The 25,776-nt window shown below is 36.9% G+C and overlaps 1 protein-coding gene across 1 annotated transcript; it reads left to right on the forward strand.

The window, feature by feature from the left end:
* The first annotated feature begins 900 nt into the window (after nt 1–900).
* On the forward strand, nt 901–23,715 carry mtnr1ab (melatonin receptor 1A b). Its single transcript, XM_067457730.1, has 2 exons — nt 901–1,333; nt 21,608–23,715. Exons 1-2 carry the CDS (start codon nt 1,147–1,149, stop codon nt 22,474–22,476), a joined length of 1,056 nt encoding a protein of 351 aa, XP_067313831.1. The 5' UTR covers nt 901–1,146; the 3' UTR covers nt 22,477–23,715.
* Nucleotides 23,716–25,776: the final 2,061 nt, after the last annotated feature.

Here is a 25,776-nt window from a genome sequence, read left to right on the forward strand (position 1 = left end):
GGGGCAGTTTATTATTGTTGCTCAGATGCTTTTTGCAGTTATGTCTGGCAGTTGGAAAACTCCTACATTTAGATAACAAAATGTGAAGGCACACTTTATTATTTAGAATAATATGCGCCGACAAATTGTTCAACACCAGGAATACTGTAAACTTCTCAAAGGCTACATTTTTCATGATAAAGTGCACTTGAATGATACATTGATGACTGCATGTCTTAGGTCTGGGCAATTAACAAAAAATATGTATTATCTAAGGGGGAAGCTGTCACACATGATATGTTTCAGTAGCTCCATAATGTTTTAAGTCAATCGCCCATCCGATTTTTTTTTAATAAGAAAAAAAAGGGCAACATGTCTTTTGTTTTGAGCAATAACGGTGCCTATATAAAAAAAAGACTTTGGAAAATAAATGTACACTGAGAAAGATGCACAGGAAGTAAAAAGTGATAGCCTTTTAGTTTTGAACTTATACAGGCATGTTATAAACTTGACCTTAAAGCATAAGACTTTAATGGTCTAAATTGTGTTTTTAAAGGCATTTTGTCCACGGGGGTTCACCTAATACAGAAACCGCCACGAAACAACCTGGGGCGAAGTGTCTTGCTTAAAGGCATTACCGAAAAGAGATCTACCTTTGCACTGTTTGACAAGTTTAAGCCCAAGGCATTATCCAATATGCCACGATTTTTTTTCTTTACCCAAGACGCTTGATTAAACTACGTGAATGTGTAAATAAACCATGAATCGCACGATATCATGAATAAACGCATAATCGCAATTGGATGTGAAAGTTGAAAGAAGCAACTCAATATTCTCCAACCCAAATTCAGAGCCGATTTCGTTGTCTTCCACAGCGGGGCAGCGTTACAGCGATCTTCACACAGCATCCATCCATGGGCATTTAAGAAGAACTTAACTTGCTGTCGGATGTCACATACCAAAAATCTGATGTAGACAGAAAGCTATAAAAGTGCGGACACATGTCCGCGCGCAGACCATGAAGGCGCGCGCTCCATCGAGGACCATGACAAGATAAGAGATCTTCGTTTTACGCACGTTTACGTAAACGCAATAACAGCCACACATGATTTTCCAATGGAATTAAATCCTATGATTTATGGCGAGGATTACTGAAGTGAAGATACAATGAAAATAAATGGCAGCCGGTTGATGAACAGTTCTTCATTAAGCCCTTACGAGATCACGCTGAATCGCCCACCCTGGGTCGCCACAACTTTGGGCAGCTTTCTGATCTTCACTATCGTGGTTGATATATTGGGGAACCTCTTGGTGATCTTCTCCGTGTGCAGAAACAAGAAACTTAGAAACGCAGGTAAGATCGCTTTTAATCCAAATATGGCAAGCTTTTTAAACATGTATTCATTTAAACCTACTAGTAGCCTATGCATTTATTTTTTAATTGCTAGTAGATAATCCAATGTTAATATATTTTTTCACGTTCACCTGTAACTATTCATTCGATACTACAAATAGTGACGGACAATTATTCAATATAGTCACCAGGACTTGCTCCTTAGATAGTCAGTATTCCTTTTCTATTAGTGTGACAACTATATGCGTTGAATTTTTGCCAATCGTATTATTATAAAATTATACAGCTTCAGACATTAACTATTCAGATATTACAGACAGGTATAGGCTATTACAGTTATAGCTAATTATTAGTACAGGAACTCAATTTATTATATTAAATACTATTTAATATTTATAAATATTAAATATTATTTAATATAATAAATTGAGTCTATTGAATTGAATCTATTTGTATTTGTAGTTAAACTTCTTATCGCACTACAATATTTATAGTCATACAAGAATATTTATAATAATTTAAAGTTCATTAAAATCTTACTAGCAGGACTTAAATTACAGTATATCAAATATTGACAGGATCACATGCACAGGCTACTGTTTAACAGACAATGTACACTGTAAAGTGAGTTTTAAGAGTTCATTAATGAATTATTAAACTCATACATCATTCTGCATGCATTCACTGGATTTTTACTTGGTGTGATTTCGTATTTTCTGTTATTCCTGACAATTTTTTTTTTTTTTATCGTCCTGTATTGGACAGTAACAAACTATTTTTAGAGGTTTCAGGTAACTGGCCCTATATCAAACAAAACTGAACAGACCAGTCATTTTCCTGGGAGTGGATGGAGTGCTTATCACCGGTGTCACACCGACCCATATGCCACATTTCTCTGCCAATAGAGAAAGAGACCTTATGTTGTTCCTCAGCTGTGAAGTTTGTGGCACCAGTTTGAAAACTACAACAGTTTGAAAACAGGCTTTGGACAAAAATGTTGCATGCACCTGCACATACTAGTGCTTATGCTTACATTAAATACAAAGCAACTGTTATTAATATACCTAAATATGCATTATTATGTCGAACAGCATGTTGATGTTGATGCTGTTAAAATTAGGTATAGGCATGTGATGATATCAAAAATTCAGATCATGACAATTGTTGAAGATTTTATTATGATATGATAAGCAAACTTTACTATTGTCCTCTTAATAACAAGTTTAATATCTTTTTTTACCATATCAAGACAAACCTTTAACATATAAATACGATAAAACAATACATAATAAATGTATTAACTCAACAAATAATAAAGAACCAGAACATTGATGATATTTTCAATCAGCATCCAGTTTCTGGTCTGACACGTTTTATTCCAATAAGCATTTTCGTTAAGCCAGCATACATGCAGTGTTTTAAATTGTAAAATAAGTTAATGTGTATTATAAAAAACTAGACAATTCAGAAAACAAGGTATCTAGAATTGTATTCAATATATTGCCCCAAATAGTGCCCCACCTTACATTAGAATTAAGGATATTACTATGTAAACTGTAAGACATTTACTATCCATTTTGCCCTACTCCATTACTGTATCTCCAGTTACCCACAATTGTTGTAATGTTTTCAATCAGAATAATACATTTTATTTATTTATTTAATAATATATATGTTTGTTTTTGTTTCTTCCTGTACTGAGTACAGTTCTTTGATTAGTGGGTCAAATTAACCCAGTTATTATACCATTAGCCTCCCACGATGTGTGCATCATTATGTTCCTCGCTAGTGAGAGGACCTCCTATGGCCCATTTCGAAGACCACTGACCCAGTGTGAATATTCAATTAGCAATCATTCCACCACATATCCAAAGTTATAGTGATTCATAAATCGCATATACACGCGGTCACATGAGCACGCACAAATTCGCTCTTCATTGTTCTGCTGAAACAAAGTGGTTCCGCTCCTCCCCATTGTGGTCTATCTGTTTTATTTAAGCTACTCAACCTCAAAGACTCTATCTGCTCTGGCACCACTGTCTGTTTAGATTATTCAGACCAACCATTCCCTGCTGTTAGGTAAGCCTCGTTTCAACAGTGTATCTACATCATAAAACTGCCAATCAATCTCTACCTGAGAACTAGCAATGATATGCAGAACTTGATATGGGACCACCTGTAGATTTCAAGGTATATACACTCATGGTGATCGAATCCATGACCTTAGCGTTGTGAGTGTCATGCACTACCAGTTGAGCCACAAGAACCCCGTACAGGCACTTGCTCCTCTTTTACATTTCCATTGTAACAGAGCCCGTTTTCTCTGTGCGGCTCTCATCTCTAACTACTGTTTTTTAGTTTCACTGACTTTGCTTATGAGCCCAAGGCAGTCTTATTAGATAAAGTTCACTGTTCATTCAAGAGGAACTCTCCTCTACCAATTATTCACACAGGCTGTGTGAGTGGAAGAAGGGCCCTTTCAGCAGGCTCTACATGGGTGGAACAAGGACAGAACCTATTTATATAGATGATATAGTATATAGTGAATATGGTGAACAGTAGTACTTTCAAACAAAGCGACTGTAATACGTAATACGTCCAGGTTTAACTGAACCATGATGGGATTCTTAAATGTTGCCATGTTTAATGTACAAATCTATAAATAATGTACAAATGTATAGTTAGTGAAATTTAATTTCAAACACCTTAATGTCCTAATTTGCTCTTTCTAACAAAATTGGTTGGTGGACTATTAGACGGACGGACGGACGGACGGACGGACGGACGGACGGACGGACGGACGGACGGACGGACGGACGGACGGACGGACGGACGGACGGACGGACGGACGGATAGATAGATAGATAGATAGATAGATAGATAGATAGATAGATAGATAGATAGATAGATAGATAGATAGATAGATAGATAGATAGATAGATAGATAGATAGATAGATAGATAGATAGATAGATAGTCTTGATGTCACACTGCATTCCCTCATGGGAAAGTTTATTTATTCTTAAGAAGTCCATGTTCTCACTCCAGCCTGACTGGCCCTCGGCCTGCCCTTGGGCTGGTTTTGATGCCTTTAATGAATGGGCAATTGCTGATACACTGTTCTGATGTTGTGCTCACTTACAGACCAACTTACAGATTCTCTTTTTGCTCATCCACTGTTAAACACGGTCAAAAATGCCGGGTCTGCCACAGTATCAGACATTTCAATCTATAGGGTCTACAATATATCAAATGCCAGACATTGTGATTTTCTGTGGCCATACAATTTTTTTATTTTTTTTATTAATTTACATTTTAATATGACTGCTAAGATAAATCTATTTTCTTTATGCTCTCTGCTTCATTAAAAGCTAAAGCATGCATGAACATGTAATTCCCTTAATTCACTGTGAATAAATGCTTCTGCCAAATGCATAAATGTAAAGAGAAAAAATAAATACATTTGCAATACTCCAAATAATTGAAGCAGCAGATGCCATGTTTGTTTATTGAGCTAGTTTTTCATGAAGTTGCTGACAGTCATTTCTGAAGTAGCAACTCCAAGGTATTTGGGGAATGCATGAACTGATAACTTTGTGTAACTTTGAATGCAATGAAAATTGAATTGGATAAAAGCATCTGCCAAATGTAAATCTTAAATATATGTTCAGCTGTAGGTTTTTTGGATAATTAAAAAAAAGTACAGTCCTGTGTTTTTGCTTTTGTAGTCTTTGGTCACCAAAACTGATCACTAAATCACTGACCAATTGACAAAATTGACAAATCCCTCAATCTGCTTGAGAGTCAAACTTAGACAGCATTTACACTGCTGGTATTAATGCACAATTATGATTTGGTGACTATCCAATTTTTTTGACGAACCACTTACATCGTCTTTTAAAAGCGACTTGTATTCCGATATTTGCATTTACACTATACACTGGCGAAACAGTCCAAGACGTTCTGACCTGGGAACAGGAGTAAAATGTAGTGATATGCAATACACGCCATGGATGCAGATAAAATGATTATTCAACGTTTTGCTTTCCGCACTATCACTATATTGCCAAAATCATTGGGACACCCCTCCAAATAATTGAATTCAGGTGTTCTAATCACTTCCATGGCCACAGATGTATAAAATCAAGCACCTAAGCATGCAGACTGCTTCTATAGACATTTGTGAAAGAATGGGTTGCTCTCAGGAGCTCAGTGAATTCAAGAGTGGTACTGTGATAGGTAACCACCTGTGCAATAAGTCCATTCGTGAAATTTCTTTGAAGGACTTTGTGTGGCCTTCAGATTAGCTCAAGAACAGCGAACAGCGCGCAGAAGAGAGCCTCATGGAATGGGTTTCCATGGCTGAGCAACTAAGTGTAATGCAAAGTGTTGTATGCAGTGGTGTAAAGCAGTGGTTCCCAAACCTGTCCTGGAGGACCCCCAGCACTGCACATTTTGCATGTTTCCCTCATCAGACACACCTGATCCAACTCATCAGCTCATTAGTAGAGATAGCAAGACCTGAAGTGGGTGTGTCTGATTAGGGAGACATACAAAATGTGCAGTGCTGGGGGTCCTCCAGGACAGGTTTGGGAACCACTGGTGTAAAGCACACCGCCACTGGACTCTAGAGCAGTGGAGAAGTGTTCTCTAAAGTGACGAATCACGCTTCTCTGGCTAGCAATCTGATGGGTGAGTCAGGCTTTGGTGGTTGCCAGGAGAACGGTACTTGCCTGACTGCATTGTGCCAAGTGTAAAGTTTGGTGGAGGAGGTTTATGGTGTGGGGTTGTTTTTCAGGGGTGGGCCTTTGACCCTTAGCTTTAGTGAAAGGAACTCTTAATGCTTTACCATACCAAGACATTTTGTACCCAACTTTGTGGGAACACTTTTGGGATGCCCCTTCCTGTTCCAGCATGACTGCGCACCAGTGCACAAAGCAAGCTCCATAAAGACATGGATGATTGGTTTTGGTGTGGAGCAACTTGACTGGCCAGCACAGAGTCCTGACCGCAACCCTGCTGTTTTAGCTGCAAAGGGTTGTCCAACTCCATTAAACCCCATGGATTAAGAATGGGATGTCATTAAAGTTCATGTGCATGTAAAGGCAGGCATCCCAGAACTTTTGACAATATAGTGTATGTCATAATGCAGACAAAACAATGTCTTCACATCATACTGATGTTCAGTGTGCTGCTATTGGCTTTGAATTGATTTTTGTTCAGTATTTTTGCAAGGCTAGACTGGGACCATTTATTTGCATTTGACTGTGGCAGATGATTAGATATCAAATGTCACATCACCCCTTAATTGTGCTTCATAATGGTCTCATTATCTATAGTGACAATGATCTTCATGAATAAATGTTGTTAAGGTACAGATAAAAACCTTCAGAGGTTTTCATTTAGTTTGTTTCTTGTCAGTTGTTTCTCCTAGAAGTACACATTTTGCACATTTTGGCACATTTTATTTTGATCCTTTAATATAATCTGTGCACAATTGTGAGCTAAATAGTACTTGCTGAATACTGAACTTTTGCCACTCTGCTTGTCTTTAGTTGTATTTAAGCAGAAAGACATGAGTGATGAGTTCTGTTTGACAAGACTCCAGTATCATTTAAAACTGCCCTCCAGGGTCCCAAAGCAATAAAATATTGATTTAAGCGTAATATTTCAATGAACTCAAGGTTAGTCTGGAACTTCTCTTTAGTGCTGTATTTTTACTCTGTAGGGGTGACAAAGTGATATCAAAGTTTGTTTTGAAAAGGCTGCAATTAAAATATTCAATACCCAGCACTGATTTATTAGAAGCCAGCATTCCAGAATTTGACACAGTATTCACTTTAATATCTGATGCTTAGATGTGGAGAGGATTCATTAAAGGGATATAGAATAAATATAACAGTTACCTACACAGAACCAAAAATCTTTTGGTTAAAGCCAGGAGGTTAAAGGGTCATGAAACCCCAAAACACTTTTTTTGAGATGTAAACAGATATGTATAGGCTGCACATCATTGAAAACACTAAGGGTACTCATTAATGGTACTCATATGTGAAAATAGTTATTTTTGCATTTTTCAGAGCGATTTCTGTCTTCCGGTTTGAAAAGCTTAGTCGGAGCAACGTCACAAATGCTGACGTCGGCGCGGCCTTTTCGGCCCAAGTATGGGCTGCTGGGCACATGCTGACGTCGACCGCTCCGAGTGATTCTCGATATATATTCATGACATGAAGCTCATTCAGTCCAATCCCTGCGCTGTAGTATGCATGCAAGATAATTTAGTTAATATGCATGAGACAGTCACTTCTGTCAGGCTCGTCTTCCATCATTATTGTAGAGATATGGTGGGGAAGTTTTGGAAGCAGCGTGTGGAAAAGTCATGGAGGAAAGCTAGGCGTTGTGCTGATACGAAGTAACGTAAAGGGCGCCGAGCGAGCTGTAACCGGCGCCGTCTGTGGAAGCCTTTGCTAAAGGCTTGGTAAAGTAAAATTCACCTGAGGAATCGCACGCCGAACCTGCAAGCGTTGACTATCTATGTCAGGAGTGCAAAATAACCAATCTGTAATCTGTAGGCTAATGAACAAAAGCCACGTCCTCTCCGTTTTATTTGTCGTCACAGCCATGCACTATGCATGTGTTCGGGCTCTTAGTGAAACAGTGTGATGCATATTTGGACAAATATAGATTTAGCTGTCGAGTGATACAGCGCGGATCGTCACGGCAACCCAGTGCGCGTCGCTCTGCTTCAGATGCGCGGTCGAGACTGAAACCTCAAACTTTGAAGAGCTGAATGATTTGCGATCTCTGCTGCACGCCACTCATAGCTCTCTCATTCGCTGTACTCATCCCTCATTTAATCTCACTGTGGTAAACAATGCCAACGTGAACCAAGAACATGTCTCAGAACCGTAACTGCTGCTGTTGGTATCGCTAATCTTAATGCACCTACTGACACTCCCCTATTTATGCAAACATTCCCTCTTTCCACACAATACCATCCCACCTTTTCACAGTCGACCACTCCCCTTTTAACAAGCTTTTTCAAATCGAAGGTGTGAAAAAACACCGCTGCAGCAGGGGGGTTTCATGACCCTTTAATATACAGGTATATACTAAAAATATACAGGTATATACTAAAATGTATTTGAAATACATTTATTTCTATGATAAGTATACTACAAATACCTTTACGTGTACTTAATATAAATACCCTGTAATTTTGATATACTAAATTGATATATTTAAAGTCTGCTAAATTGGAAAAACTAATTTTGTACTTAATGCACTTTAGGTATCTGGAAATAGTGCTGAAGTCTAACTAAATATGATATGAAAACTTAAAAGCTGACTTAAATGACTTAAAGCTGCAGTCTGTAAATTTTGCCTCTTTGTCGTCATCTCTGTTTGAAGCCTGCAATTGCAGATGCGGAATTATCGTCTTTTCATGGGTTGTGCATCGGCGGATGAATCTAATGTTTTGAGGAGTGTGTGTGGCTTTCAGACACCGCACCGGTGTGGATACTGTACTGTACTTAATTATTGCAAATAAACTTTAGGTACACTTTAAATGTCTTGCATATTTTACAGAGATTACTATCCTTACCAATAGTGATATTAAAACACAATTTAGGCTTACTATTAAGAAATGTGCATTGTGCAGTAAAGAAGTACTCCAAATAAAGTTGAATTATAATATTGATATCAGTAATGTTAATGTATTTGTAGTTATTATTAAATAAATATATTTTAAATACATTTTGTTATAGGCTTTTCTCCACTAGAAAAGAAAGCTTAGTTTTGAAAACAAATACCCATAATTGTCCTTTGTGATGAGTGCTATGTTATTCTTTTAATTAGATAAACAAAGATAAAGAGCAAATGCATATCAATGTTTTTGTCTTTTGCTGGATTTGACTCTTGATAAATCAAGGGCACAGTATTCAAATTAATATTATACTTGTGTATATACAATATATAGTATACAGTGCAACATGTATACCAAGGGTACGCATACTATTATGTTATTAAAATGATTATATTCATATTTATATTTGTATACTGTATGTATATCCCTGGCGTGCCAATTTGTTGCACTGCAAACTTAAAGGTAGGGTAGGTAGGAATTGGTTAAAAAACTTTTTTTTTCTCCAAATTTGTTTTAACTTTCTTTATATATCAATACATAATTAAAATGTAAGTACTCTGAAAAAGAAAGTTTAAAAATTGAGTGTCTGTAGACCTCTCAGGACTGATTTAAAGACCTTCTCCCTTCTCCACCTTCTCCCTTCTGGGCTCTTTCCAAAGCCACGCCCCCAAAATACGTGAACGCGCCTCACCGACCAATCAGCTGGAAGACGCATTATTTACCTCAGACGAGCAGTGTGCATGTAGTCGCATCATGTTAGAATCACATGTAATAAAAAATCGAACTTTATCAGTATGAATATAAACAAATAAGATGTCTTTTTGTACTCACTATCAAGCTAGAATACTGGTAAAGTTTAAAATATATTTTTGTTTGATTTGGTAACAAGCTAGTTATATTTATAAGGCAAAGAAAACGTGTAGCATCATGTTTTTCCAATAACATCAGTTATACTGTGATGAAGATGAATTTCGTGTAAGATTCATAACATATACTGTGTTTTGTATGTAAGAGTTTCCATGATGAAAGCATTGTTAAAAAAAGTTCCTCGATGCGGTGTACTAGCTTTTACACATGCATTTTGTTATCTAAAGTTACATTTTGCAAAATTCAACACAACAGCGATTAACTTGAGCTAAGCATATTGAGTATTTATCATCTCTACTAATGGCTAAGTGTATAACATTGTAACTTTATGCTAAGTAATGTTATGTTAGCTATATTAGGCAGCTTAATGTGCTCTTTATACATGCTTCATGAAAACATAAACCAAAAAAATTTATAATCAAAATGAAAGATTACCTGTCCAGCAGAAATACAGCCAGCAATGAGTCGTTTTTCAGGTCCCTCAGTTCTCACCATCGCTGAAAAGCCACGCAGATTTACTCGCGTTTGATTTTTTTGTTTATCCAAAGACTTTCTGTGCATTGCCTTTTCTCGTACTGTCTTCCTTTTTTGGATTGTTTGCCTTCGCTGACTGTAAAACCCTGCACTGTGAATTTGGAATGCTCTTTCTCTGCCATTATTTTGCCTAGGTTTCTTGCCGCTTGAACCGCTCAAATCAAACGAGCGCACGCATGTGGGCAGATCCTGTAGCGAAAGCGGTGGTCGCCATGGTAGCGAGAGAGAGTGACAGTCGCCCAAGCCAATCATTTGTTTCGTCCCGAGCGAAAATAATGAGCGATGTTTATTGCAGATTAAAAAGTCTAGAGTCACTCGATTTTTATACTTTCTTTTTCAGAGTACTTGCATTTTAATTATGTACTGACATATAAAGGAAGTTTAAACAAATTTGGACAAAAGTGTTTTAGATCAGTCCTACCTACCCTACCTTTAAATATGTCTCATGACCATCTACTTTATGAATCTAACGTTTTCGCATGTTTATTTAATGTGGTTTATTTGGTGCTTTATCTGAAACGAGTCCTGTCACTGATGGTCTCTACCGTAAAAGATGAATGAATGTGTATCTGCAGACTTCCAGTTTATGACAGTCCGTTACATTCACAGTGCATGGTGTCATAGAGACCTGAAGAACTCGTCTGCAATTCCCAAAACATCCTGAATACTAAATGATTTCCCGAAACCATTTGCCAAGATTTCAGCTCATTTTTGTTTGTGTTCCCTTATATATCAAATTACTTCAAACATTTGAATGCAAACGAGCTTGTGCCTTATACACTGCATTACCACATAGCAAGTGCGTAATATATTGATTATAATCTGATTATTTGAAATGTGAAATTTGATGTCCTGAATAAAAAAAAACTGACATTTGAGTACACAGAAGTGTTGAATCCCTTGTTTGGCATTAAAAGGATTCGGAATCCCCTGTACTGCAAATATCATGTGACAATGCTGACTGATGTGCCGACACGAACACTTCACTAGTGATTACCTGAGCTGTGATGTCAGATGTAAGTCGAGAACAGTATAAATCCAACAAATCATGGTCTGGCAAAAGAGTTAAATACTGACTAAAATGGCTGCTTTTGAATGGCTGTCATTGGAGAAAGATGTTTCTTAGATCTAGATAGTGTGGTTACAGCATCTACCAGCTGCATCTAACAGGGCTTAAATTCATTTCATCTCAATGATTCTGTGTTGATAGTGAACATGTTCTACAACGTTTCCTGCAGAACAAGTGTGTAACCATTTCGTCTTCATTACCATCTCCAACTACTATAAATACATTCACCTCTGCATCCTGTAGCCTGTCCAGCTCAGAGGAAACGTTTGTTTACATGAAACCAAGAGTAAATGAGTATCTTCTGTGGTAAAAAAGAGAGACTAATCATCTCATTTACGCCATAGACATTTTTAAAGTAAAGAAAATACTCTTTTTTCAGTGTTTTATTGAGCAAAGCAGCTAAAGAAATATTCATCAGTCTTCAGTGGTCACGCTGTGCTGCATGTGTTTTTATTTGTTTAATGTTTTAATTTTTATTTTTTTATTGCACAGTTGAATGCCCTACTGTCTTGGGATTATTTTGCAGTACCCAGTCTTTTTTATTTATCTCATCCCTTACAACACATTCAAGCTCACGACTAACAAAATATACAGTAATTTCTTTTGCCATGCTGCTGTAGATTCAGCAGCGGTGAAATGTCAGTGCAGGAAACACTGCAGGTAGTCATTAAGAAATATATTAATTATCTCTTTGCACTCTGCATGGCAACTTTTGCAGTTTATTTAATACAAAACAGTCAGTGAATTTGTGCTTTCAAGCTAAAAGGGGTCGCTCGCAGTCGCAGACAACAGCCAGTCTCCTCTTGCTTTCTCTGCTCATGCTAAGTACTTGTTTGCTTTTGACTAAGAAAGCCTCTTATGCTCACCAAGGCAGGAAAACAGTAAAAACAGTACTATTGTGAAATATTATAAAATGTAATTTATTCTTGTGATGGCGAATCTAAATATTCACCATCATTACCCCAGTCTTCAGCATCACACGATCCTTCAGAAATCAATCTAATATACGCAACAAACATTTATTATTATTATATCAACACTCAGAAAAAAAGGTACAGTGCTGTCACTGGGGCGGTACCCTATAAGGTACAAAAGTGAAAAGGTACATCTTTGTACCTTACTCACCCCTAAATGGTACATATTAGTACATTAAAAGGTACATATCAGTACTTTAGGAGTGCGTATTAGTACCTTAAAGGTACATATTAGTACCTTTTCGGTTTTGTACACCAGGGTACCGCCCTAGTGACAGCAATGTACCTTTATTTCTGTCAGTGAATGATGAAAACAATGTTACTGCTTTAAAGGGTTAGTTCACCCAAAAATGAAAACTCTCTTATTAATTCCTCACCCTCATGTCATTCCAAACCATTAGACCTTCGTTCATGTTAATGAAGATGAAATCCGAGAGCTTTCTGACCCCTCCATTGACAGCTATTTAATTAACACTGCGGATCAACCTTAATGAAGTGAGGAGAATACTTTTTGTGCGCAAAAAAACGAACAAAAAAAAATACTTTTTTCTACAATTTCTTCACGTCTGTGTCAGTCTCCTGCGATATTGACGTAGTAAACACAGTGCAGTGCTTCCTGACAGTAGCTGGCCATCGTAAACAGCGTAGGAGGCTGACACAAACAATACGAAATAGTTGAATAAAGTTGTTATTTTTGTTTGTTTTTTGCACACAAAAAGTATTCGCCAATTTTTAAAATTAAGGTTGGATCATTGGAGTCACACAGACTATTTTATGAATGTTTTTCCTACTTTTCTGGACCTTGAAAGTGTTAATTAAATAGCTGTCTATGGAGGGATCGAAGAGCTCTCGGATTTCATCAAAAATGTCTTAATTTGTGTTCCAAAGACGAACAAAGGTCTTACGTGTTGGGAACGACATGAGGGTGAGTAATTAATGACAGGATTTATGACCTTTAATATCTTAGTGGAAACCATGATACATTTTTTTCAGGAATCTTTTATGAAAGGAACAGTATAAATGTCTTTACTGTTGTCAAGGTGCAATAGTGTGGAAGAAGAGAAGTTGACACATGTATCTAATCGCATGCTGAATTTATTAACGCAAACCAAAACACAGGAACACAGGAATCCAGTACAAAAATAACAGTGTTACAGTTGACTATCAGCATCCAACTCAGGATAAAGTAATAAAAGAACCGACAAAGGAATATTGATGAAAGGGCTATAAACAAAAAAAGAGGACCTAAACTAGAAACAGGTGAGATTACGCCACAACTAAGAAAACAAACTCAATCACAGGAAGTGATTTAGTAAAGTGAAGTGAAGCAATGGAAATGTAAGATAAACTAAAAGTCTTTAAGCACAAACTAAACTATATAACTGTCACTTTTTATCAGTTTAATGCTGCTTCCTGTAAAATAATAAAAAACGAAACCTTACTGACCCCAAACTTTTGAATGGTAACATATGTTCCTGATTGAAAATGTTCAATTCAAGAAACCATAATATATTTTTTTTCTTCCTTTCATGTAGCTGAATCAGTCAAGTGTGGTGATGCAAGAACTCTTAAAATGAAAGTTGCTTTGCCAATCATCTGCCAAATGCACGAAGGTAAATGTCATAAATAAATCTCGCAAGATAATTTAATCATATAGTGCATAGCGGAAAGAAAGTCAAAAGCAGTCACATAAACAGTTGGATGAGTTAAAAGAGTGAGAAATTCTCTCTGGATCTCAAAGGATCCTGTGAATCTGGCCATGAATTTCTCTCACTGTATGTGAGGTGATGTGGAAAAATCATAACCAAAGGTTTGCCCTGCAGCATAGATGCCATTAGTGGCACAAAAAAACTCTCCAGGGAGAAGTGACGTGTTTATAAAGGCTTTTACTTTGCAGTCAGAGTGTTTGCCTCTTACTGTAGAATGGCTCAGCATTCAGATACACAAGGATCAGTGCTGCATTCATTATACTTTTTGCACATTTTATCATCACATTGTGATTTTTTTCAATATTGCATTTTGTTGTGTCTGTCCAAACAAACTAGAACTTGCCATGCAAATATTATGAATATTAATGACATCATGTTGACAGTCTTGTTAAATCTCCTTGCAGTTTGACGTGCTTACAGATAAAAGTTCTAGCATGCCATCTCACTGTGACATGAAGTGTGACTACAAACACTGTAATTACCCTTAGGAAACAAAAATATATTGCAGTATATTGAAAAATATCATTTAATTTATAATATATATATATATATATATATATATATATATATATATATATATATATATATATATATATATATATATATATATACACTCACCTAAAGGATTATTAGGAACACCATACTAATACTGTTTGACCCCCTTTCACCTTCAGAACTGCCGTAATTCTACGTGGCATTGATTCAGCAAGGTGCTGAAAGCATTCTTTAGAAATGTTGGCCCATATTGATAGGATAGCATCTTGCAGTTGATGGAGATTTGTGAGATGCTCATCCAGGGCACAAAGCTCCCGTTCCACCACATCCCAAAGATGCTCTATTAGGTTGAGATCTGGTGACTATGGGGGCCATTTTAGTACAGTCAACTCATTGTCATGTTTAAGAAACCAGTTTGAAATGATTCAAGCTTTGTGACATGGTGCATTATCCTACTGGAAGTAGCCATCAGAGGATGGGTACATGGTGGTCATAAAGGGATGAATATGATAAGAAACAATGATCAGGTAGGCCGTGGTATTTAAACGATACCCAATTGGCACTAAGATGCCTAAAGTGTGCCAAGAAAACCATCATACCACCACCACCAGCCTGCACAGTGGTAACAAGGCATGATGGATCCATGTTCTCATTCTATTTACGCCAAATTCTGACTCTACCATCTGGATGTCTCAACAGAAATCGAGACTCATCAGAGCAGGCTACATTTTTCCAGTCTTCAACTGTCCAATTTTGGTGAGCTCGTGCAAATTGTAGCCTCTTTTTCCTATTTGTAGTGGAGATGAGTGGTAACTGGTGGGGTCTTCTGCTGTTGTAGCCCATCCACCTCAAGGTTGTGCGTGTTGTGGCTTCACAAATGCTTTGCTGCATACCTCGGTTTCAACAAGTGGTTATTTCAGTCAAAGTTGCTCTTCTATCAGCTTGAATCAGTCGGCCCATTTTCCTCTGACCTCTAACATCAACAAGGCATTTTCACCCACAGGATTGCCGCATACTGGATGTTTTTCCCTTTTCACACCATTCTTTGTAAACCCTAGAAATGGTTGTGCGTGAAAATCCCAGTAACTGAGCAGATTGTGAAATACTCAGACCGGCCCGTCTGGCAACAACAACCATGTCTTGACCAGGACCACACTCCTAAATGCATTGAAGCAACTGCCATGTGATTGGTTGATTAGATAATTGCATTAATGAGAAATTTCCAATATATAGCAATATATTGAAAGCGGCAATCATTTGTCAATATTGCAATATATTACATGAATATATAATATATTGTATAATACCATCTATATATTATTCCATGTATTTACAATATATTATAATATATTTCAAGTAATATATTGGTAAATTTATTTTCCTTTTGTAAGGGTAAACAGCTCATTTTCCATTGACATTCACAGCAGATCAGATACTTAGCAACCTTTGTATAAAAACAGAACACTTGTCTCCTTAGTTATAATCATATAAAGCATCCGGAAATTCTTTGTTACAGTTGCGCACTCAAAATAATGATGTCTCACATGAAGTACAACTGAAGATGACTTCTGCTGGGAGATTTGTGGTCCATGCTACAGGGCCCCTGCTGGGCTTTCCAGATCTCGCGTCATATTTTCGCTCTCTCTGCTAGTTGTCCTCAGTTCAAATAAAACTTCAGGAACACAACAGTTGAAAACAGAGAAGCCGTTGAGGCGTCACAGAAATGTCCTGGAAAGAATGTCTTCTGCACTGATGATTCCTCTTAACATTGAGATAAATGTCCTAAACCATGAATGTATTTATTTGGCAATCCTTGAGGGTTACAAGATTTTCAAAGAATGTTCTCACAAGCATATGACATAAAAATGCCAATATGCAGTGTTCCACATCTTAACTGGAAGTCCTTTTACACTGATAAAAATGATTTTACTACAGAAAAAAACAAACAATTTTTACAGGAAAAAGTTAGTTCAGGCAAGAAAAAAAAAAAAGAATCAATTCAAGCTTGTAGAAATTGAAGCGCAAATATCAACATTATAAAATTAACTTTTCTGATACTGGTGTTCCCATTATGCACAATAATTAATTCCAGCTAATTAAGTTTTCCAGCTGTATTTACACAGTTTTATCATTGTTTTTGTTGTTAGGTTTAGTAACCTGTCATTTAGTGACATTTGGAGTTAATTTTCTACAAAATCATACTAAAAAACGCTCCATTAAATGGATAGTTCACCCAAAAATGAAAATTTAATGTTTATCTGCTTACCCCCAGGCATCCAAGAAGTAGATGTGTTTTTTCTTCTTCATTAGAACACAAATTAAGATTTTTAACTCCAACCGTTGCTCGTTTATGCATATCAATGGGGTGTTTTTCTATGAGAGTCACTATGAGAGTAAAAAACACATAGACATAAGAATCCAAATGAAATCTTGTGGCTCGTGGCGAGACATTGATATCTTAAGACACAAAACAAACGGTTTCTGCGAGAAACTGCGAAACGGAACAGTATTTGCCAATGCCATTACTTCCGTAGAGTAAGGCAGAAAAAAAGGTACAGCGCTATCACTGCATGACATGTAGGGTGCATATACCCTAAGGTACAAAAGTTAAAAGGTACATCTTTGTACCTTACTAACCCTTACTAAGCTAAATGGTACATATTAGTACCTTAAAAGGTACATATCAGTACTTTAGGAGTGCGTATTAGTACCTTTAAGGTACATATTAGTAACTTTTTCAGTGTTGTACCCACCCCAGTGACAGCACTGTACCATTTTTTCTGACATATATATATCCTCATTAGTGCCTGCGTGGTTTGGTTTAATTAGGCTTATGCAAATACACATCAATGATCACGCCAGTTTTTGACCTTACCTGACTGAAGTAATGGAATGATTGATTCACATTCAAAGTATTTCCCACACTTCTAGACATTTTTAAATTTTGATATTCCCTGTATAACAAGCTTTGGACCCGTTTTATATTAGGTGGCCTTAACTGCTATGTACTAACATTTTAATTAATAATTTGATACAATGTACTTATTTAGTGCATTCACAATACATTATACTTACGTTAAAAAAATTACTTGCATGTAATTAAAGGGGTGATGAATTGAGAAATCAACTTTCTATTGAGCTTTTGATATACAAAAGGTCATGGTAATATAAGAATATCCTGTAATTTTCAGAGCTGAAAACATCCTTGTTAGTCAAAGAAAAGCCTTTATTGACACTCGATCTCAGAATATGCCACAACTTGACATCATCATGTGGTGAAACACCGCCTCAACAGAAGATGAACAACTCCAAATTCTTTAGCCTCGCCCTCGCCCACCAACATGATATACATAGAGCTAAACCGGATCCAACTTCCAAATAATAAAGATACAGATAAGGTTAATTCAGATTTCAATATTATGAATCCATGGATGAACTTTACTTTGAATGAATATCCAGCGGAGCGCGCACGGCTGTCAGACACGTGATTACTGGACTAAGTAGTCTTACTGCGCTAATACTGTCAAACACAACATATATAAACGCAGTTGGATATGTCTAAAGTAAAAGTAAAATCGCTTGTCTGTATAGCCCCTTTCACACTGCACGTCGGACCCGCAATATTCCCGTAACATTGCCGGGTCGCCTTCTGTGTGAAAGCAACCACGTCCCGGAATTGATTACAGAATTGAACCCGGGTCGGGGACCTAGTAACATTGCGGGGTTCGATCCGAGACAAGCGCTCATTTTCAAAAAACCGAACCGAACTGAAAACCGTGGTATGTATTGAACCGTGGACTAACTGTATTGTTGCATCCCTAATATATATATATATATATATATATATATATATATATATATATATAAAATATAGTTTGACAAAGGGACATAGTAATTTATCATAAATTTTAATTTTAAAACACAATTGCTTATACAGCCACATGACATTTAAACTGCATTAAACAAACATATTCATGTGTACCATTAAAAAAAAAAAACATTTTGGGTGCAAAACCACATATTCAATTGTGCAATTAAAAATAGTCAATTTTGGGAACAGCAGATCAGTGAACTGATGTCAATGTGTGTGTGTGTGTGTGCGTGTGTGTGTCCTGTGCATGTTTGCACACACACACACACACACACACACACACACACACACACACACACACACGCACGCACGCACGCACGCACGCACGCACGCACGCACGCACGCACGCACGCACGCACGCACGCACACACACACACACACACACACACACACACACACACACACACACACACACACACACACACACTGTGTTTTCAAATTTTATGGGGACTCTCCATAGGCGTAATGGTTTTTATAATGTATAATCTGTATATTCTATCTCCCTACACTGCCCCATACCACTAAACCTACCCATAATAGGAAACATTCTGCATTTTTACATTTAAAAAAAAAAAAGTGTGATTCACATGTTTTCCTCATGGGGACCAAAATATCACAAAATTGTGGGGACAAGGACAAGGATTTCGGATTTTGTCCCCATAACATAGGGTTTACCAGGCCACACACATGTGTATGTGTATGTTTATGTGTGTTTGTGAGTGACACAGAGGATAGTCCATTTTAGCTGAAACCATGTGGCCCATTTTACCTCAGTGGGTTAAGGTAAATTGGGCCACCAAGAAAAACATTACTTTTCCAAATAATATTTTAATATACCAAACTAACAGCATTACATCTGATGGATGCAATCAAGGCAGATATTGTACATAGTTTTTTTATGTTCATTTTTTAAATCCTTATTTTATAATCCTTATTGTAGTTTAGTTAGATTTGGTATGCCAGGCTACATACCATACACCTTTCTGGTGCAGTCTTGATTTGAATCATTGTCCCGCCAACCATACAGTAGCAACCATAAACCAATCAAATCACATGTTACTTGTCAAGTATAGTTATGACAACAGTTTGAAATCCTTTCCAGTCATTGGCTTTAAATTCCAGAGGGGCTAGGACCCCCAAACCTTAAATTGCCCATGATGGCCCATTTTACCTGATATCACCTTATGTAATAGTATTGCATTGTTACAGATAATTTGATATCTATTGTGTGTATGTGTCTAACTGAACATACCTTAGCACGCTGTCAAAGGTGGTGGTGTTTGTGGTCATCAGACTCAGACATGGATGGGCCAGGGCTCGTAAATCCCAATGTCCCCAATGTTTATTATTTTCTAAATAATAAAAATATTATTTAGAAAATATTTAGAAAAATATACTTTAAAGGAAAGTTCAGTGTACTTTTGTAAAGTGTACTTATTTGAACATTACTTTAAAATATATTTTTTTGTATATTTTAAACTTATGCTCAAAATTGTCCAGAGGTGGACAAAGTAGGCTACACAACTCTATTACTTGAGTAAAAGTAAAAGTACTACTGGTCAAATATTACTCTGTTACAAGTGAAAGTTGTAAAAACAGATTTTTACTCAAGTAAAAGTACAGAAGTGTTTGTTTTCAAAAGTACTCAAGTATCAAAGTAAATTTTCTTTTTTATGGCAATGCATTATTTTATTATAAATGCACACTGTCATCATGGTTTAAGCCATTCAGTGATGCTCCATCTGACGTACTAGCATACGACTAACTAGCATACGACTAACTTAATAACTAATTTAAATACTTGTATATAAGTTACAAAGCTCTTTACAAAGCTGCTGTCACTTTAAGGCTGAATGCATGGATCCAATACACTGATACACATCTGATATTCTCCCAACTTTACCATTCTCTTTCTCCCAGATGTTTATATTTTTAATATTTTAAAAGACATGCACAAAGTGTATGCCAACTAAACTAATCTTGATTTTTGTTTTTAAACTGACACATACTTTCAAAGTATGGCTATGGGTGCACACACTTGTGCCTAAGAACCGTCTTCTTCCATTTTGCTATGAACAGATCAGTGTTCAAAAAAATGGGGAAATGTATATGACTATAAGAGTGATTCCTGACAGACTGTCTGCAACAAAAACAACAAAAAAACTTTTAAAGAAGGAAAAAATCATCCTCGGACTTTCAGAGCTGCAACAGATAGAAATGTAGTGGAGTAAAAAGTATGATATTTGTCTTTCAAATGTAGTGAAGTAAAAGTCAGAAGTTTCCAGAAAAAATAATACTCCAGTAAAGTACAGATACACAAAAAGTGTAATTGAAGTACAGTACTCAAGTAAAGTACTTAGTTACTGTCCACCTCTGAAATTGTCATTGTCACAAATTAACAATGCACTAAAAGCATATTTTAAAAATACATAATTTATATCATTAAGCTGTATATTTAAAGTTAAATAATGTTTAAATTTATTTATTCATGCTTAACTGTTCAAATTAAGCATGAATAAATAAGTGATAATAAATTATTATTATATAAATAAAATATTATATGCACTAAAAGCCCATTTTTAAATATATACAGTGAATCCTGCATAATACATGAAATGAATAAAGTACAAACATCTGAAAATGGCATATTTAAAACCTGCAACGGGATGGAGTCTCATCAGCTAGTGTCTCTTCTAACATGGGGCCCAAAAGTTCTAAAAGGTATTCATTGGAGAGCTAAGTATCATGTGACAATAACAGATGCAACCCAAATCCTTTTAATAGTGAAAGCAGCTGACAGACTTAGGAAAGATATGATTTAATTAGATGCAAGAAAGGTCATGCTGCAGAAGTATACCGGCATCCATCCTGAAAAGCGGCTAAACTTTGTTTTTGAAAGTCATCACAAGGAGACGATGAGCACATGGCAGTCATATGAAACCTCTTTATTTCCTCTCGCTATTGTATTTGCCCTAATGTTATTCAATAACCTAATAAATTGCATTCTGGAAATTGCAATAGAATGTTTGCTTAGAAGTTTTCGCCAATTGTACAATGTTGCTATGTGCCTGTAATTGCATTTATCTCATTTTCACTCTTATTGTTTTGCAGGGAACATATTTGTGGTGAGCTTGGCAGTAGCTGACCTGGTGGTAGCAGTCTATCCTTATCCTCTTGTGCTGGTCTCCATTTTCCACAATGGATGGAACTTGGGATTTGTCCACTGCCAGATCAGTGGATTCCTGATGGGACTGAGCGTGATTGGATCTATATTTAACATAACCGGCATTGCCATCAATCGCTACTGCTATATTTGTCACAGCCTCAAGTATGACAAGCTGTACAGTGACAAGAACTCTCTTTGTTACGTCCTTCTCATCTGGATACTGACCGTGGTCGCTATAGTGCCAAACTTTTACGTGGGCTCCCTGCAGTATGACCCCAGGGTCTACTCGTGTACGTTTGTTCAGTCGGCCAGCTCAGCGTACACCATCGCTGTGGTGTTCTTCCATTTTATTCTTCCAATAATGATTGTGTCGTACTGCTACCTGCGGATCTGGATCTTGGTGATTCAGGTGAGGAGACGTGTCAAACCCGAGTTTCGGCCCAAACTCACGCCGCACGACATAAGGAACTTCGTCACCATGTTCGTGGTGTTTGTTCTTTTTGCCGTCTGCTGGGCCCCTCTCAATTTCATCGGCTTGGCGGTCGCCATAGACCCCGGGCGGGTTGCGCCTCTCATCCCGGAGTGGTTTTTTGTATCCAGTTATTTTATGGCCTATTTCAACAGCTGCCTTAATGCCATAGTCTACGGGCTGCTCAACCAGAACTTCAGAAGAGAGTACAAAAAAATTATCATCTCACTCTGTACTGCGAGGATGTTCTTCCCAGAGAGTTCAAATGATGCTGCAGAACGGGGCAAAAGCAAGCCATCCCCTTTAATGACAAACAACAACCGAGTAAAAGTAGATTCGGTATGAAAAGGACACAGAAACCAAATAAGCGTTTCAGCTGCGGAACTAGTTACAACTATTTATAAACGATATTTATAACCTGAACACAGGAATCTGTATTTCTTTTACCTGTTGTTTTTTCAAGAGGGTGCATTTCAAATATCTTGCTTTTTCTCAGTGTTTACAAGATCATAATGTTAGGCTTTTTAAATACAGCGGGTACATACCTTTTCCCCCCAGGACATTATAAAATTATTTCTACAAACCAATGCATACATACCAATTTCATACATGGAAAAACAAGGTGCCAAATGTAAGCAGATTAATAGCCCCTAAAGCTGTTAAGTGCTCAGCAATGTACTTTTATGATATTTATGATTTTTCTTTTAGGTTTTGGTATTTTTTAATGGTCTATAGAGGCTGTCAGCAAGCAGCACATGCCAAATAATGCATTTGTTTATTTTACTTAAGACTAGTTATTTCTTGATAGACTTGGTTTTAAATGGTTAGACTGCCAGTGCATGGCAAATAATGTGTAAAACATATTTGTCCCAGATTTGAAAGGAAATGTCTGACCGTTCCTACGACAGATTTAAGATTGGTTAAGTGTATATGGCCAAGCATCTGTATAGCATGCATATCTTATGAAATGTGAACAAAATGGTGAATTCTAAAAAATGAGATTTTAGACATTCATGTGCCAAAACAGCATCTTATCCATCTGTTACAGCTCTTATGATTCATTTATTCTACAGATTACATTGATATACTACTGTGATGGAGTGCATTTCATGACAACCAATATAAGTCTAATCTTAAACAACTTATCCCTATTTTAGAGTTCAATATACTATTTTAAACCATTTTTATGATGTGAAATCAATGGCAGATGTTCAACACAACACAGTACCTTACTTTCTTGTTTACAACATAAAACGCTACAAAATGAAACATATTTGCTTGTCCTTGAACTTTTCAATGTTAATAAACTTGAGCTGAAAACAAGATGTATGCTTGCTTAAAAGCTATAGAAGAGGATACATGGATAAACTGTTTTGCATTCTTTTACTATTATTGTTTTTTTATGTTGATTGAGACTTGGAGGTTCATTAAAAGCAACATTAAAGTGTTACTTCAGCGATTAGCATATGTCTTTGATTCAGTAGAAACCCTGGAGTATATTCAAATGATTGTGCTTTTCCCCCACATATCCCCCTGAGACAGGAGATTTATGCATTTTATTTCTGGAAAAATTCCTCCTATGATGGAAATTTATGATATTTGCATAATAGGAGGACTGTTTGGAATAAGGCTAAAGACTACAGCCAGCAGAGGGAGCCATTTCCGCATGTTTTGAATCTGCGCATGGGAGATGGAGATTACACACTCAGAGTTCAGCTGGCAGCTACAGGCACTCATTTAAACGGAGCTATGCTGAGCAAGGTAAGTCTTTTAACTTCTCAAATTAATTTCTATGAAAGTTAAGCTTGCAAAGGCATGAACTGAAACGCGCCAGACTGAACTTGCGTTGTGAATGTATGCCGCGAGTGCAGTCGCGATTACCTCAGCTCTCATCACAAGAGCTCATCAGCTCATTTATCTGACTCCTGCAGTTAGTGCTCAGTGCTGTGATACTCGCGCGGTGACTCACTCATTATATTGAACACACACGTTCAGTTTTTAATTGTAGTGTCTTCTCCAACTCAGTCACAGTAATCAAGTAGCGGTGGCTTTGGGAATGGCCTCACAGGGCAGCGAAGCATTCTGGGAATTGTAGTCTTTCATCCCCATTCGACAAAAATACATTTTCTGTCTTTTCTCGGTCTAGAAAGCAGCAAATTCAAAAATAATTTCACATTTCTACTACATTGATGACCCAGTTTAAATACAGATTCATCTTCTCAGCGCTGAAGTAACCCATTAAACAGCTTTAGGGAGGTAGCAATGCTACTACTTTACATTTTTCAGTAGCGTGACAGTAGCTCAGCTGCTTTAAAAGTCAACATGTAATCAAAATAAATTCTGTTTACAACAATTGCATGTTTATGGTTTTTGTGAACCGTTCATTGGTGCACATTCTTTTTTTATGTAATTTGGCATGTCTGCATTTATTAGACAATGAAGCAATGGGAGAGGGAGAAAGAAACATGATCCGGAAATGACCTCAAGTCTTGACTCAGACTCATGTTACCCACAATGCAACTGCACCACAGGCCTGAGCACTGCCCACGAGGCTATATGGTTAAGTGGTGAGGAAAATCTTGTGTTTGGATTTTTTTGTGCAATAATTATGCTCTGCTCTGATTGGCTTTTTCAGCAGCTCACAGCAGTTCAGCTGTTCAGCTTGTGAGTCCCGACCTTCCTGACAGAACACAGACCGACTGAATGACACTTTAAGCGAAACATCTCAAATGGAGATTGATAAAATGCAGCCTACCTGTTTAGTGGTGTTTTCAGATCATCCGCGCACGAGAAAGAGCTCGCGTTCGTGCGGTTGCCAGATTTCAGTAATTAACCCCCCAAACAGAGCTTTTCTGTGAAAAAAACCTGTATGCATCCGGTGTTTTACCTAAACTTGTCTAATCTGGCAACCATATGCACGCGAGCTCTCTCTCACGGATGATCTGAAAACACCAATAAACAAGTAAGCTGCATTTTATCAATCTCCATTTAAGATGCTTAAAGTGTGTCATTCAGCCAACATTTTAGACTTGTCTTTTTTTGATATTGCATGTTTATATAACGTTAGTCACAATGTAGGCTAAGGTTGCGCAGTGACTGTGATGTAGCCTAATCTGAAATACAAATAGGCAAAAACATCATAGGAAACACCATACTTCATTTCTCAAAAATATAAATATATAACTTATATTTTTACAAAATGAATAGCCTTGTCAAATGACTATCGTTTTAACTTATATAGTGGAAAATGTGACGTTAGCTAGAAGGATCGAGTGAACAATCTAAGCAAAGTATCTACGGTTGTATTTTGTAATATAAAATAATATTACCCTTTGCCATTAAACACACTATTTAGTTTTGTATGGTACTTGGAGTTTCATATTTTTACTGTAAGCATCATGCATTATCTAGACAATGCTGTCGCTCTAAGAAACTTTCTTTTTAATCAGAAATTGTTTAAACAGTCAATAAGTGGATAAAATCGCTATACTTACTGCTTGCAGGAATATAGTTGTCACTTTCTTCAGTTTAAGACGCTGAGCGAAGCTTGCTTGAAATGGGCCGAACAAACGAACGATCTTGAATTAAATTGTTGTGGTATCGGATTATAAACATCAACCATGACTGTTGACATTTTTTATCTGT

The sequence above is a fragment of the Pseudorasbora parva genome, chromosome 11 (assembly GCF_024679245.1).
Source record: "Pseudorasbora parva isolate DD20220531a chromosome 11, ASM2467924v1, whole genome shotgun sequence".
Lineage (NCBI taxonomy): Eukaryota > Metazoa > Chordata > Actinopteri > Cypriniformes > Gobionidae > Pseudorasbora > Pseudorasbora parva.

Coding starts and splice junctions, on each gene's coding strand:
- mtnr1ab (XM_067457730.1), top strand. CDS start 1,147: ATGAAAATAAATGGCAGCCGGTTGATGAACAGTTCTTCATTAAGCCCT. Junction 1,334..21,607: donor CAAGAAACTTAGAAACGCAG/GTAAGATCGCTT, acceptor ATTGTTTTGCAG/GGAACATATTTGTGGTGAGC.